The following is a 17,523-nucleotide window of genomic DNA, read 5'->3' as shown; positions in this document are numbered from 1 at the left end:
CAAATGGTTAGTGGCTAGTTCTTCCTGTATTCAAAGTAATCTAACCTTGCTAACCAGTCCCATGAGGAACCTTGTCGAATTTGTACTGATGTCCATATTGATCACATCATCAATCCTCTTCATTGCTACAGGGGTTAGATCTTTTATGTGAAATGCTCGGGACCAGTTGTTTTGTGGAATTCGGAATGTTTCGGGTTTCAGAATGTGACAATGTAATGGTGACATTTTTAAAAATCGTACTGGAGAAGCAGATTTCTAACTAAGAATGTTTGTCAGGCCCCCCCCCCCCACCGATCTCATTTGAGTGACTCGTATCAAGTGGATGTCAACTTGTGTTCACCGAGAAACCCCAGGCCTGTTGGTGCTTGGCCACACCCCCCCCATGTCGCATCTGGGTGACCCACATCAAGTGGGTGTTGACTTGGGTTAACTGTTTGCTCACCAAAAAACCTTGTTAATGAGAAAAAAACTTTCTGATTTTGAAGCTTTTCGGTTTTTGGATGTTAAGGTAAAGGATCTTCTACCTGTACTTCAAAACACTAATTAATTAAATTAGTGAGACACTATTTCCCATGCATAAAGCTATGTTGACTATCTTTAATCAGTCCTTGCCTTTCCAAGTACTTGTAAATCCGGTCCCTCAGGACTCCCTCCAGCAACTTGCCCACATTTTTATCTTCCATGTCCTTCTCCGCAGTAAAGACTAATGCAAAATACTCATCTAGTATCTCCTGCAGTGCCTCCTTTTGATGGACCCTGTTCTCTCCTAAGTTACCCTTTTGTCCATAAAGTACTTATAAAATCCCTTTGGATTCTCCTTAACCCTATTTTGTCAAAGCTATCTCATCCCCTTTTTGCCCTTCTGATTTCCCTCTGAAATATGCTCGTAGTTCCTTTTATATTCTTCTAGGGATTCAATAGATCCCTGCTGTCTTTACCAGACTTAACCCACTTCCTCCTGCTCCTACTACTCCTCCTCCTGCTCCTTGACCAAGCCCCAATTTCTGTAGTGATCCAGCATTCCCTACACCTACCAGGCATGCCTTTCACCCTAACAGGAACATACTGTCTCTGGACTCTTGTTATCTCATTTTTGAAGGCTTCTCATTTTCCAGCCATCCCTTGACTAACATCCACTCCTAATCAACTTCTGAAAGTTCTTGCCTTCCTCTAATTTAGAACTTTAACTTTTTGATCATGTCTGTCCTTTTTCACTAGATTAAATAATTTAGATTAAATTTTGTATGGCTTCAACTTTATAAAATATTGATATTTAATATGAATTCCTCAGTTTGATAGTTGTTTAATTTATTCTATTCTGGTAGTCTTAGATTTCATCTGGCCCCAACTCAAGCATGCACTTTAACACCTCGTACATTTACTGGTTTAAAATTCACTCATCTGACATGTGCCTTTAAAACATGAGTCTTTACTTATAAGTACAACATATACTTATGTGAAGAAGATGCAGGACGGGCAAAATTAATCATCCCTATAAATGGGTTCTATTAAATGTCATCAACTTGAATTGTTAACACTTTTATTAGATTAGATTAGATTAGATTACTTACAGTGTGGAAACAGGCCCTTCGGCCCAACAAGTCCACACTGCCCCGCCGAAGCGCAACCCATCCATACCTAACACTACGGGCAATTTAGCATGGCCAATTCACCTGACCTGCACATCTTTGGACTGTGGGAGGAAACCGGAGCACCCGGAGGAAACCCACGCAGACACGGGGAGAACGTGCAGGGTTATATTAACCCTGAACTAAGATTGAATGGGTTCCAAATTCTGGTAGTGATGTATTAAAGATAGGATGTTGTAAAGTATTCTTGCTTTATCCTGATTTTGTTTTTCTGAGAGTTGACTGAAGGTTTTAAATAAAACAGCATGACCAGAGTAGTTCCTGATTTAATTTATTCATAATAGTGTGTTTTCTTTAAGTAGTTATGAAAGATATCAAATCATTAAAGCTCAATTTCTTGGAGGTTTAGTGAGGAAAGAGGAGCGGGGGCTGCCAAGAGGTAAGTTTCCCACTTAAAAGGGATTTACCTTGAGAGTAGAGTCTCCTTTTTTTTGGGGGGGGGGAGCAGTGAGGAGTGAGAGGCTGTCGGGGAGGTAAATCGCTGATTTCAAAACTTACCTTATGAATAGGCGGAGCGCATGCTGAGCAGTAGATATGGGATAGCTGAGTAAGTGATGTAATATATTTGGACGTTTGCATTACCGGAAGCACCACTTAGTGTCTCCCAGCCATCCTCTTCCTCTTACCAAAAAAAAAGTTCTGTACACTAGATTGGTAAGTAACTACTTTTTTTTATTGTTTCTCGATTAGTCTCTTTGGGAATTTAGAATAATGGGAATGGCAGTTAGGGCAGTTGAATGTTCCTCCTACAGAATGTGGGATGCAAGGGTCATGATTAGTGTCCTCGCTGACTTCATTTGCGGGAAGTGCACCCAACTCCAGCTCCTCAAACTGCATTAGGGAACTGGAGCTGAATGAACTTCAGATTATTTGGGAGGTGGAGGGATTTATTGAGAGGAGTTACAGGGAGATAGTCACACCTCAGGTACAAGAAAAAGGCAGGTGGGTTACATTCGGGGGACGGAAAGGGAACCGGCAGACAGAGCAGGGATCCCCTGTGGCCATTCCCCTCCATAACAAGTATACTATTTTGGATACTGTTGTGGGGGTGACTTATCAGGGTAAGCCATGGGGTAGAGGTATCTGGCACAGAGTCTGTCCCTGTTGCTCAGAAGGGAAGGGGAGAGAGGAGCAGAGCATTAGTTGGTGGGGACTCTGTCTGTAGTTAAGGGGATAGATAGGATCTTTGGGAATGAGAGATACTTTCAGTTGGTGTGTTGCCTCCCAGGTGTCAGGGTTCATGATGTCTTAGATCGTGTTTTCAGGATCCTTGAGGGGGACGGGGAGCAGCCCCAAGTCGTGGTCCACATAAGCACCAACAACATAAGTAGGAAAAAGGATGAGGATTTAAGGCAGAAATTCAGGAAGCTAGGGTGGAAGCTTAAAGCTAGAACAAACAGTTGTCATCTCTGGTTTGTTGCCTGGGCCATAGGTGAGGAATAGGGAGGGCAAGGAGTTGAACATGTGGCTACAGGGATGGTGCAGGAGGGAAGGTTTCAGATTCCTGAAGGTCAGAAATATGGCTTTGACGTTTCAAGAGTGCACCAGCAAGCAGGGAGGTTTGAAGTGTGTCTACTTCTAACATCAGGAGCATCCAGAATAAAGTGGGTGAAGTTGCAGTATGGGTTGATAGCTGGGACTTTGTTGTTGTGGCTGTTTCAGAGACGTGGATAGAGCAGGGACAGGAACGGTTGTTGCAGTTTCCAGGATTTAATGTTGCAGAACAGAACATGGTAAAAGAGGGGGAGTTGTGCCATTTAGTTAAGGACAGTGTTATGTTAGCAGAAAAGATGCTTGAGCACTCATCTACTGAGGTGGTATAGGCTGAGGTTAGAAACCGGAAAGGAGAGTTAACATGGTTAACTGTGGCCTTGATGTCAGATTGTCACTCTCATCTTGTCTCTGGATTTCAGCTCTTTTTTTTTGTCCATGTTTGAACCAAGATTATGGTAAGGTCATAAGCTGAATGATTTTAATGGAACCCAAAATGGGGGGAATAGTGAGCAGATTATTGCTGTGTAATGATACCTTCCATATCTTTACTAATTGAAAGTAACTGATGGGATGGTAATTGACCAGGTTAGACTTGTCCTGCTTTTTCTGCACAGCATTCCCAATGCCAATGCTGTAACTGTGCTGGAACAGCTTGGCAAGGGGTGTGGCATGTTCTGAAGCCCTCCAGTATTATTGTTGGAATATTATCCATGCTCATAGCCTTTGTCTCCAGTGCTTGTTATCAAAGGGAGTGGAGTGAATTGATTTGGCATTACTTCTGTGTAGGACCTTGTGGAGGAGGTAGAGGTGGAACATCCACTCAGCACTGCATTAGCCTCATTTCTTGTGTTGATGCACTGTACTGTCCAATCACCTGAGGATGAGGATATTTGTGGAGTCACTTCTGCAACTCCCCAGAGGAGAGAGCTCCGTGCACATTCTCATTCACTGTGTGGTGGGAGGGCCCTGCCCGTCAATTGCCTTCTTAAAATTGATGCAGTTTATATGGTCTTGTCTTCCTGCTCTTGATGCTGCTCGATAACTGTCATAGATTGAACATAGTTTGTTCTTGCATACGTAGTTTTTCTTAACAAATGAAATGTGAAGTACTTTGACAGTTCTGTATTTCCTTTTGTTTATAACCATTTCATGACCCACAGCATTTCACTGCTACTAGTGGGCTTGCAAGAACTTTCATGTAAATCTGTGGCTTTGCAAATCCTTGATTTTCAAGGTAGTTGCCATCCAGTGGCTTAACACTCGTGATAAAGACAGAATGGGCTCATTTGATTAGAAGATTTGGCATTCCATAGAGCTGGCCGCGCTGTCAGTACAACAAAAAAGCAGTTGCAATGACCTGCAATGTCAACTGCCATTCTGACTGAGGTGGAGAGCTTCATTCTCTCTGAAGTCAAGATCGTTGTTCTTGGAAGGATGCATTGCATTGAATGCATATTGCTACTAATCAGAGAATCTGCTATTCAGTAGCCCCCAGGATACAGCATGCAAATTCAGCTGAGCTTTTAAGAGGCTGTACCGTCTGCAAACTTTCACTACTGCCTGTCTTCAATATCTATTCTTGTTCATTTGTGAAGTGAATACATGCTTTGCAGGTCTACCACAAGTGCTGTGAAGTTACACCCTTAGAAGGATGTAGCTCCTCCACTGACTCCTGGAAGTGTGAACTGTCAGAAATAAAAGATATGGATCAATAAAACAGATAAGGATGTTGCAAGTTATTATGAAGATGGAAACACTATACTAATATTGGCGTCAAATCAATATGACTGCCATGTGTTAGTGGTCACTGATTATTTCATTCTCAGTGGATAACTGGGAGCTAGCTACCTCTTTTCCTTATCGCAGACAGTAAGCAGTAACGAATTTCCACTAAGTCCATATCACCTTTACACTTATGGGCTCAAATGTATGAAGCCCCTATTCTGTTTCTATTCTCATTACTTAGTCTGTGTTCTCATAGACTTTTACAGCATAAAATGAAATCCATCTCATATCTGTACCACTTTACAGTGCTCTGACACTAATTCCATTTTGTAACTTCTAATCTATAATGCTGGAGGCCAGGGCAACACCAGTAAATACCTAAATATTGCTCACTGCTTCAAGAGTTTCTGAATTGACCACTCTTTCGGGCAGTGAGTTCCAGACTCTCTCTACCTTCTGGGTGAAAACCTATCCCTCAACATTTCTCTGGCATCCTTCTAATTTGATTTTATTATTGTCATGTACTGAGACCGTGAAAAGTATTGTATGGCATGTTAACCAGACAAATCATACCTTACATAAGTACATCAGGTAATAGAACAGAATATAAAGTATAGTTACAGCTACAGAGAAAGTGCAGAGAAAGATCAACTCTAATATGAGGTCCATTCATAAATCTGATAACGGCAGGGAAGAAGCTGTTCTTTCGATCATGTTTTCAAACTTTATATCTTCAGCCCGATTTGAAGAGAGTATAACTGGGCTGGAAGGGGCCTTTGGCTGCTTTCTCAAGGCAACAGGAATTGCTTAAGTCAATACCACCAGGTTATTGACCTCTACTCGTGGAAATAGTGCCTTTCTATCCATCCTATTTGTGACCCTCAATCTTGCACAGATCGTATTCAGGACCTCAGTGACACCATACCCAGAGTACTGTGTGCAAACTTGGTCTCCCAACCTAAGAGAGGACCATTAGCAAAGGTACAGCAAACATTCACTAGGCTGATGCAAGGGATGCCAGGACTGTCATAATAGAGATTGGTTCATCTATGATTGTTCACTACATTCTCCAATTATAACTGGTCTAGACAGATTATATGCAAGGAAGAAATTTCCCCTACATAGACCTCATCAAATGCTACCTTTATCTCACACTTGGTTACAAAAAAGATTTGATCAAATTTGTCAAACACAACTTGACCTTAACATTTCTATGCTGACTAATCCTGATCAATCCATGTTTTTTTCAAGTGCAGGTGTACTCTGTCCCTTAGAATTCTTTCTAATAATATCCCCACCATTGAGATTAGACCTGAATTTTCCTGGTCTATCCCTTTTCTTTAATAATGGAACAACATTAATAGTAATTTGGCTTCTGGCATTTCTCCTGTTGCCAGAGAATTTAAATATGACTGCCAGTGCTTCTGATACCTTCTCCCTTGTCTCCATCAACAGCCTGGGCTACATCTCACTGGCCTTTGTTTATCCACTTAAGGCAGCTAAACCCACTGGTATTTCTTTCTGTCACCAGGGCAACACAGTGCATCAGTTGTTAGCACTGTTGCCTCACAGCGCCAGGGACTCAGGTTTGATCCACTCTCGGAATGCTGGCTGTGTGGAATTTGCATATTCTCCCTGTCTATATGGGTTTCTTCCGTGTGCTCCGGTTTCCTCCCACAGTCCAAGGATATGCAGGCTAGGTGGATTTGTCATGGGAAATGCAGGATTATAGGGATAGGGTAGATGTTATGGGTCTGGGTAGGACCCTCTTCGGAGGGTCGGTGTGGAAAGATGGGCTAAATGGCCTGCTTCCACACTGTAGGGATTCTATGAATTTTTCTCATTTTTCATAGTTCCTCACCAGCAATTGCCAGGACTAGCAGCTTAATGTGTCAGGGTACAGGTGCTTTAGGTGGAATTGAGGTGATTGGAGGGGAGGGGGAGTTGCAGTTTTGATTAAGGCAAGTATCACAGCAGTAGTCAGAGGAAATAACTGAAGGATCATCCAGTGAGGCTTTGTGGGTGGAGCTAAGACGTAAAAAAGGGATGGTGCTGTAATTAGAGTTGTATATTGGCTTTCAAATAGTCAAAATGGGAATTAGAGGAACAAAAATACAATGACACTGGAGAGACCTGCAGGAGCAAAAGGGTTGTGAAGTAGGGAAGTTTAATTTTCCTAACATAGACCAGGACTGCCAGAGCATTAACGGCTTAGATGGGGCGGAATTTAAATGTGTTCAGGAAAATTTTGTCAAGCAGTATATAGAGTTCAAGGTCTATATGTTCCTGTGAGAGTGAAGGGCAGGGTTGGTAGGAATAGGGAATCCTGGATGACCAGTGGTATTGAGACTTTGGGCAGGAAAAAAAGGCATGGCTCAGGTACAGGCAGATGGAATCAAGAGAATCCTCAGGTATATAGAGGATACAAGAGTTTATTGAAGGAGGAAATCAGGAGGGTGAAAAGGGGGCACGAGATAGCCTTGGCTGAGAAGATTAGGGTGAATCCAAAGTATATTAAAGGGGGAAAAAAAACTGGAAAGAGAATAGGGCTCCTCACCAAGTTAACATGTATGTGTAGAACTGCAGCATATAGGTAAGGTTCTCAATAAATATTTCTCCTGTGTTTACCATGGAGAAAAACATGAAGACTTAAGAACTTGGGGATGTTAGTGGTGATATTGTGGGGACAGTCCATCTCACAGTAGAGGAGGTGTTGATGCATTGAAATGTGTGAAGGTGGATAAATCTCCTGGTCCTGACTGGATATATCCAACTTCACTGCAAGAGGTTAGAGAAGAAATTGTGGGGATCCTGCCTAATACTTTTACACTATTAGCCACGGGTGAGGTCCCGGAAGACTGGAGAGTAGCAAACGTGCCATTATTCAAGAAGGGTTGCAAAACAAATGCTTGGAACTATAGACCATTAAGCCTAACATGTAGTGGGTAAGTTAGTTCAGAAGATTCAGAGATAAAAATGCATGTATTTGGAAAGACCGGGCTTGACTAGGAGTGGTCAGCATAGCTTTGTGTGTATGAGATCATCCTTCAGAAATGCATTCGAGTTCTTCGAAGAAGTGACCAGGCAGGTGGACAAGGGTAGGGTGGTAAGCATAGTATGTTTGGATTTCAGTAAAGTCTTTTGATAAGTTCCACATGGTCAGCTGCTCTGGAAGGTTAAATCACGTGGAATCTAGGATCAGCTGGTAAATTGGATATGAAAATTGGCTTGATAGTAGGAAGCAAAGGGCAATAGTGAAAGGATGCTTGTTGGACTGGAGGCCTGTAACTAGCGGTGTGCCTCGGATTGGGCCCACTGCTGTTTGTTATCTATATCAATGATTTGGATCGGAATGTACAACGCATGATTAGTAAGTTTGCTGATGGCACTAAAATAGGTGGTATCGTAGACAGTGAGTAATTGCAGCAGGATTTTGGTCAGCAGGGGAGTGGGCCAACAAATGGCAAATGCAATTTAACATAGATTAGATTAGATTAGATTAGATTAGATTAGATTAGATTAGATTAGATTTAGATTAAGATTAGATTACAGTGTGGAAACAGGCCCTTCGGCCCAACAAGTCCGCACCGACCCGCCGAAGCGCAACCCACCCATACCCCTACATTTACCCCTTACCTAACACTACGGGCAATTTAGTATGGCCAGTTCACCTAACCTGCACATCTTTGGACTGTGGGAGGAAACCGGAGCACCCGGAGGAAACCCACGCAGACACGGGGAGAACGTGCAAACTCCACACAGTCAGTCGCCTGAGTCGGGAATTGAACCCGGGTCTCTGGCGCTGCGAGGCAGATAAATGAGGATTTTGGAAAGTCAAATCAAGGTAGGAGTTTCATGATGAATGGTAGAGCCTTAAGGAGTGCAGTGGAAAAGAGAGATCTTGGAGTTCAGGTGCATGGTTCTCTGAAAGTGGAGTTACAGACAGGGCAGTGAAGATGACTTTTGACACATTGACCTTCATTATCAGGATATTGAGTATAGAAGTTGTGAAGTTATGCTGCAATTATACAGGACATTGGTGAGGCCACACTACCTGGCGAGTATTCTGTTCAGTTTTGGTTCACCTTGCTATAGAAAAGATGTTGTTAAACTGGCAAGAGTGCAGAAGAAATTTACAAGGATGTTGCCAGGATGAAATGGTGTGAGTTATAGGGAGAGGTTGGACAAGCTAGGACTTTTTTTCTTTAGAGCATAGGAGACTGAGGAGGGACCTTTTTAGGGAGATGTATAAGATCATTAGAGATATGGATAGGGAGAATGCACTTCATCTTTTTCCCAGAGCATCAGTTTAAGGTAAGAGGGGAAAGAATAACTGGTAACCTGAACGCAATTGTTTTGGAGGGTGGTATGCATAATGAATGAACTGCTAGCAGATGTGGTTGAGGTGGGTACATTAACAACATTTAAAAGGCATTTGGACAAACACATAGGGAAGATTTAGAAGGATTTGGGAAGTGCAGGAAAATGGGTTCAGCATGGATGGACGTTTTGTTTGACATGGACCAGTTTGGGCCAAAGTCATCCATGCTGTATGACTCACCCTAATATCTACGTCTGCATCATTCCTCTTCATTGTGAAGACATGATTAATTCTTTTGACGATTGTACCCACACTTTTCAGGGCCCCATGCAGGTTATCTATATGGTCCCTGATGAATCCTTCTCTTCCCCAAGTTAATTTGTTTTACTTTTAATATGTTTTTTTTTGAAAACCTATGTTGGCATTCCTTTATTCTACACATCAGCTCTTACACACACAACGTTTGCTTTCGATCTGTCTTGTTCGGTCTCCCCAGCCCCTTACAATTTTATATTCCTATAAGGGACTCTGTCATTTTGAACTCTTGGTATCTGCCATTACTAGCTTTTTTTCTTAGTCCTAATCTTGTATCCCTTTACATCCAGGTTTTCCATTCTAGGTTTCACTTTTATTCTTTTGTGGCAATGTATTTTTTCTGCTATCTCTCTAGTTCCTCCTCAAATGCCTTCCACGAAGTTTAATTTGCAAGTTGCTGCTCCCAGTCTACTTCGGCCAAATTTGTTAGCCTTTTGCCATCTGTATATAAGCCATCCTTACCTATTTCTGTAATATCCTAAATCTTGTTTGGATCAGTATTTCCAAAGTGCAGTCCTACTGATACGCCTTCCATCTTGTAGCCTCGTTTCCAAATATTAGATCCAGAACTGCCCCCCTGACTTGTTACATTTGGAATTGTCAGTTAGGAATTGAGCTAGTGACCCCAGTTGCTATCGTTTTTTATCTACTATTAAGCATTTTCCTTAATATACATATAGGAAGTGGATTAAATGTCTATAAATGGAAATTTTTTTCTTTCTTCTCCCGTACCTTCAAGTACAGGACAAACAAGTAGAACATACGAACATAGAAACAGAAGTAGACCATGAGCCATGGAGCTAACTCCACATTCAATAAGATCATGGCTGATATGTATTTCAAATTTTACATTCCCATCTACTGATAACCTTTGATTCTGTTGCTTAACAAGAATCTGTCTAACCTTTTAAAATATTTAATTATTCCACTTTCACCACCTGAGTCAGAGTTCCAAAGTTGCACAATTATCATATCTGCCCTGAAAGGGCAACCTTAGTTCTTAAAAATTGTTCCCTGCCCCATCTACCTGGTTCTGGACTGACCCAGAAGAGAAAACATCATTTCCACATCCACTTTGTCAAGGGCATACAGGATTATATATTTCAATCAAGTCATCCCTCATTCTTGTAACTTGCAGTGAAACCAAGCTGAGCCTGTGCAATCTATCTTATAAGACAACCTGCTCATTCCAGGTAACCACCTCAGTAAACTACCTCTAATGCATTTACATCCTAGAGGTTGTATTTCACAAGGACCAGGACAGTGGAATAGGCTGAAAATGCCATGTGAAGTAGAAACTTTGACTGAAGCTATAGTGGCTAAGAGTAAAGCCATGATAGTCTTATCAGACTGTTCGGATTTGAGAGAGATGACATGGGTACTTTAATCTGAGGGTCATCACACTTAAGGCAAAGGAAGAGATTGAGAAGACAGTCCTTCATCGTAACCTCAACTGGCGCAGGAATTAAACTTTTGAGCTTATATAACTTAGACACAAGTAAAAATGAGAGATCGGTGATGTGAATTGCAAAAGAAGTTAGGAAAAAAAATGATAAAGTTCATTTGGTCTCTGAATTTTTTTATGATGCTTTTGCATCACTTTGCATCACAAACCTAGCTGGCCAGCCAAGTGAGCAAACGGACCTAGTGGCCACGCTTCCTCCATTTTTTTTTTTTTGCAAGTAAATTCCACATTGCTGAAACTTTTGAAATGGTTTCTTCTCCTCCATTGGGACTTGACTATATTTGGATCCGTGGCCTATATTGACCCACTCGCTAGAGGGATTGGCCTGATCATCTGATGGAATTAGTGATGAGTGTTCAGACTTTCACCGGCGTTGGGTGTGTAGAAATCAAGGGAGCTAAAACCATTATACAAGATATTTGCGAGGGGAGTTTCCTCTTTCAATTGACAGAGGTAAAATGCCTGGAACTGTGCATGAGTACCCCCTGGCACTGACAGGCTTTTGTCAATTTTGGCTAGATACCCTACCCTTGAAATTTATTTTAGGATGCACTCTCAATTACAGGCATGAGTTTGAAAGTAATGAGCAACAGAAGCTATTTTGTGAAAGTCTCACAGTAAACTTGCTGAAAACTCATCTTCTCCCCATGTAAACTACCACTGCCTCGCATGCTATCACCCTAGTTATTAACTAGCACTTGCCCATTGTTGATCCCTTCTGCATGAAAGAATTGTCAATACACTGAATTTAATGCATTTGGGAATGATTGGCCACTTCTAATCCATTCAGCAAACTCGCACAAAAACAAAATGCATTCGGAGACCAAATGAACTTTATCATTTTTGATAAGTACCTTCACAATTCACATAATGATTTCTCATTTTTAATTGTCACAATATAGTTATGTAAACTTATAAAAACAATTGAAAGGCTTTGAATTTATTTTAAATAATTCTAAACTAAGACTTCACTTTGTCACTACAGACTGATGGGCCTTAAGATGTTTTCCTTCCACTATTGACATCATAAGGGCCTGGCCTTGGCATTTCTACAAATCCCTGCTGGTTTATTTCACTGATTTATTGTGTCCCTGCAGCCAGGACAGGAGGATGAAGCAACCATGGCTGACAAGGGAATTCAGGGACCACACAAAAGCAAAAAATGAAGCTTATAATGCGGCGAAGGGTAGTGGGAAACCTACAAAGACCAACAGAGGACAGCGATAAAAGAAAGGAGGAGGGGGAAGATTAAATATGAGGGTAAGCTAGTCAGGACTATAACAAATTGCAAACGTTTCTTTAGATATATAGAAGGGCAAGAGAGGCAAAAGTGGACATCAGGCCACTGGAGAAGTCGTAGTGGGGAACTGAATAAGTACTTTGCACAGTCTTCACGGCAGAAGACATTAGTAATATCTCAAATTCAAGAACGTTGAAGAGTATGCCATTGCCAAGGAGAAGGTGCTAGAAAAACTGAATGGCCTGAAGCTGGATAAACCACCTGGATCAAATGGGCTACACCCCAGAGTTTTGAAGGAGGTAGCTGAAGAGATAGTGTAGGCTTTAGTGGTGATCTTTCAGGAATTACTTGAGTCAGGAAGGGTCCTAGAAGACTGGAAAATCGCTAATGTGACCCCCGGTTTAAGAAGGGAATAAGGCAAAGATGGGAAATTATAGGCCGATTAACCAGACCTTGGTCATTTTGTAAGATTCTGGAGTATGTTGTGAAGGATGAGATTTCTGATTACTTGGAAGCACGTAGTAGAATAGTGCAAGGTCAGCATGGTTTCATCAGGGGGAGGTCCTGCCTGACAAATTTGTTAGAATTCTTGGAGGTAATGAGCAGGTTAGATCAAGGAGAGCCAATGGATGTTATCTATCTGGACTTCCAGAAGACCTTTTGATAAGGTGTTGCACAGAAGGCTGCTGAGTAAGATCAGGATCCATGCTGTAGAGGCAAGGTACTAGCATGGATAGAAGATTGGCTGTCTGGCAGAAGTCAGTGTGTGGAGAAAAGGGTCCTTCTCAGGATGGCAGGTGACCAATGGTATTCCACAAGGGTCAGTTTTGAGATCACAGTTTTTCATTTAATACCCTAATAGTCTGGATGAAGGACCTGAATGCATTATGGCTAAGTATTCAGATGGTACTAAGACCGGTAGAGGGACAGGTAGCATTGAGGAGGCAGGGAGGCTGCAGAAAGATCTAGGAGTGGGCGAAAAAGTGGCAGATAGAATGCAACGTGGGAAAGCGTGAGGTCATGCGTTTTGGTAAGAGGAATAGTGGCATGGACTGTATTCTAAATGGGGAGAAAATTCTGAAATCTGAAGTGCAAAGAAACTTGAGTCCTAGTCCAGGTTTCTCTTGCAGCTTGAGTCGGTAGTTAGGGAGGCAAATACAATGTTGTCATTCATCTTTAGAGGACTAGAATATAAAAGCAGGAATGTACTTATTTATAAAGTTGTGGTCAGACCGCATTTAGTATAATGTGAGTGTGTTTGGGCCCCATACCTCTGAAACGACGTACTGGTCCTGGAGTGGGTCCAGAGGAACTTTACAAGAATGATCCTAGGAATGAAAGGCTTAACATATCAGGAGTGTTTGAGGACTCTGAGACTATACTTGATGAAGTTGAGAAAGAGGGGATGGGGGGTGTGGGGGTGGGGGTGGGATGGAATCTCATTGAAACTTACAGAATACTGTACAGCTGGACAAAGTGGAGGTTGGGAAGATGTTTCTATTGGCAAGAGAGATGAGGACCAGAGGGCACAGCTTTAGAGTAAAGAGAATACCCTTTAGAAAGGAGATGAGGAGAAACTTCTTCAGCCAGAGAGTGGTGAATCTGTGGCATTCATTGCCACAGAAGGCTGTGGAGGCTAGGTCATTGAGCATATTTAAAACAGAGATAGGTTCTTGATTGTCAAGGGAGTCTAAGGTTATGGGAAATAGCAGGAGAATGCAGTTGAAAAATCTTATCAACCATGATTGAATGATGGAGCAAACTCGATGGGCCGAATGGCCTAAGTTCTGCTGCTATGTCTTATGGTCTTGAGTCTTAAGGCTTCATCACAAAACGTTAAGCTGGATTTTGAAGTTCCCATCAGGTTCTCTCTGACCTTTTTCTGATCCAAGACAGTCCAAACTTTTCCAGCATTTCTTTAGTAAAGCCCCTCATCATTAATAGCATCCTAGTGAACCTTCTCTGCACCTAATGAGGTCTAACCTGTGATTTTAAAGTTTTAACATTCTCTTTTTGCCTTTGTACTCTACTCTTATATTTGAAAACCGAAGTAAACCATTAGTTTTTCAACCATCTTATAAATTTTTCCTGTCACCTTTTAAAGATGTATATTTTCTCCTCCTTTGGTTTATACATACATCTTTATCCCTGAAAAGTCCTGTCACTCTTCGTGGACCTGATGGTTCCAGTGGTTTCTTTCTATATTGTAATGACTGATTGTTTGGGATAAAATTAATTTATTATGGATTATTTTCCAGGCAGCCCATAAAATACTGTCAGAATATGGGAATCTAGAACTTCAAATGTTGTCTGTACTTGCCCAGGAGGGTAGCATTTGGAAGAGCTCTGTACTTGAAAGCATTTTCTTCCAGCAGCCAATGGAGCAGGAGAAAGGTAGGATATCTGCCAAATAAGATTACTGCTAATCTTAGTATACACTATGCTTTCTCTAAATTGTTCATTGTGATGTAGTTTACTTGGTTAAAAGCAGTTAGCTTGCCATCAAATAGTTTACTTCTGACAGCTCGCTTTGTAGTACTTGTGTGTTTTTGTTTTGAGAGTTTTGCACTTATGAAGTCAAGAAAATAAAATGCTTTTTGTTTTAATCATCCAGAATTTGAAATTGAGTGTTTGCAAATAAAGTACGTGTATCTTGAGAAGTTTATGTGCAGGCATTACAGAATAATTTATTGACTTTTGTTACAATTGGATTGAACTATGAAGAGTAAAGAAATCTTGCTACAATTGTGCATGGCCTTTGTGAGGTAAAACATGGAGTATCTGTGAGGGTAGATTATGTATTTCCAAGAATCTAGACGTGAGAGGGGTAATCTCGTTAAAACACATGGAATGAATGAAAACTGGCCTACAATGTTAGTTTAATTTCATTCCGTTACATGTTCATAAGAAAAATGAAGCATTTGGCTAATTAAAAATGCTAGTCAGAATTTGAAAATTGAAGAGAATTTCCAAAAGGATGTTTGCATGGAATTACATTGAACGTGTAGAAATAGACCATTTCACCCAGCTGACATATATATGTATGACCCTCATCCAATCCTTGTGTAATAATACCATCAGCACACACTTCTAATCCTCTGTCTCCCTTGTACTTTTATTGAATTTCCCTTCAAATGAGATGTGATCCCATCACTGTCAAGTCACTCAGCATTCTTTTATTTGTAGAAATTATCCTCAATGTTGCCTATCAGTTCTGATTATTATCTAGTTCAACATAGCTTTCATATTTTTAAAATCAAACCATATTGGTTATTTCAGCCTTAAACTCAATCCAATTTTCCTAGGAATAGCGATTCACTGTCCTAAATTTTTATGTTCCATAGATTCTCATTTGCCAAGTAGGATGTACCTTTCCAAATCGTATCACCAGACTTACCATATTAAAATTATTCTGTTACTTGCAAGTGTGTGATATGAGTTTAATAAAATTTCTATTTGTCACTCTTTCAATATTTACACAGTAATTTGTCATTCATTCATTTAGACCTTGTTATTGGAACTACAACCTCAAATGTGTTGATACAAATGGTGAACAGTGTTCCTCGGGCTGATTCTTGTTGAGGGTCACTTTCCACCTTTTGCCAGTCTAAATAATTGCCTGTCACCTCTACTTTGTGTCCATTCTATTTGTTCACTGATTCCACATGTTCTGTCTTAAGTGATGAATCTGCTATGTTGTATTTTCTTGGAGACCTTTTTAAACATGTAAATATATAGTATCTGCTCTAGTACTCTTGCTAATCCTTTACTGGATCCTTTGAAGTCACAAAAGTTTGGTCAAACCTTTTGAAATTCTTTGCACTGGCTCTAGTTAATATTGTGTTCTACAGTTTATTTTAATATATGTAAACACAAGCTTTCTGAATTCAAAGATTTGTACCTGTAATATTCATGAGCATGTGACTCTATTATGCTACTGCCCCTCAACATTAGGGACCTGGGTTCAATTCTATGATTGGGCGTTTGTGTGGATTTCTGCTGGCTGCTCTGGTTTCCTCCCACAGTCCAAAGATGTGCAAGTTGGGTGGATTGACCATGCTAGATTGCCCATAGTGTTCAGGGATGTGCAGGCTAGGTGGGTTAGCCATTAGAAATGCAAGGATAGGGAGCAGAACAGGTCTGGGTGGGATGCTATTTGGAGTGCCGGTGTGGACCCATTGGGCCGAATGACCTGTTTCCACAGTGGGGATTCTATGATTCTATCCTACCTTTTGCTATGCTAAATGGATTTATATCAATTCTGATCACTTCTCATGCCATGTAGAACACTAATTACTGAGGCAAAGTTTGTGAATATTCCTGTCACTTCTGATTCAGAATAGTCAACATGGCTTTGTGCGTGGGAAATCATGTCTCAAGTTTTTTGAAGAAGTAACAAAGAAGATTGAGGGTATGGCAGTAGATGTGACCTATATGGACTTCAGTAAGGCGCTCGACAAGGTTCTTCATCGGGAGACTGATTAGCAAGGTTAGATCTCATGAAATACAGGGAGAACTAGCCATTTGGATACAGAACTGGCTCAAAGGTAGAAGACAGAGGGTGGTGGTGGAGGGTTGTTTTTCACACTGGCCTATGACCAGTGGATGGCACAGTGGTTAGCACTGCTGCCTCACAGTGCCTCAATTCCCGCCTCGGGTATGGACTGTATGGAGTTTGCACATTCTCCCTATGTCTGCGTGGGTTTTCTCCGGGTGCTCTGGTTTCCTCCTACAGTCCAAAAACGTGCAGGTTAGGTGAATTGACCACACTAAATTGCCTGTAGTGTTAGGTGTAGGGGACTGGGTCTGGGTGGGTGTGCTTTGGCGTGTCGGTGTGGACTTATAGGGCTGAAGGGCCTGTTTCCACACTAAGTAATCTAATCTAAAAGAGTGCCATAAGGATCGGTGCTGGGCCCTCTACTTTTTGTCATTTACATAAATGATTTGGATGCGAGCATAAGAGGTACAGTTAGTAAGTTTGCAGATGACGCCAAAATTGGAGGTGTAGTGGACAGTGAAGAGGATTACCTAAGATTACAACAGGATCTGGACCAGATGGGCCGGTGGGCTGAGAAGTGGCAGATGGAGTTTAATTCAGATAAATGCGAGGTGCTGCATTTTAGGAAAGCAAATCTTAGCAGGACTTATACACTTAATGGTAAGATCCTAGGGAATGTTGCTGAACAAAGAGATCTTGGAGTGCAAGTTCATAGCTCCTTAAAAGTGGAGTTGTGGGTAGATCGGATAGCGAAGAAGGCGTTTGGTATGCTTTCCTTTATTGGCCAGAGTATTGAGTACAGGAGTTGGGAGGTCA

At 41.4% G+C, this 17,523-nt stretch overlaps 1 protein-coding gene across 1 annotated transcript in view; it reads left to right on the top strand.

Moving 5' to 3' along the window:
• LOC122552938 (zinc finger protein 292-like) overlaps positions 1–17,523 on the top strand; it is a 208,923-nt gene that overhangs the window by 116,734 nt on the left and 74,666 nt on the right. The window contains exon 4 of the mRNA XM_043696213.2: positions 14,468–14,603. Coding sequence (XP_043552148.2) covers positions 14,468–14,603 — 136 coding nt within the window. The remainder of the gene's footprint in view (positions 1–14,467; positions 14,604–17,523) is intronic.

This window comes from Chiloscyllium plagiosum, unplaced genomic scaffold, assembly GCF_037043375.1.
Source record: "Chiloscyllium plagiosum isolate Xiang-an unplaced genomic scaffold, Cpla_swu_hap1 HiC_scaffold_10, whole genome shotgun sequence".
Classification (NCBI taxonomy): domain Eukaryota; kingdom Metazoa; phylum Chordata; class Chondrichthyes; order Orectolobiformes; family Hemiscylliidae; genus Chiloscyllium; species Chiloscyllium plagiosum.
This window is presented reverse-complemented; position numbering and strand designations above follow the sequence as displayed.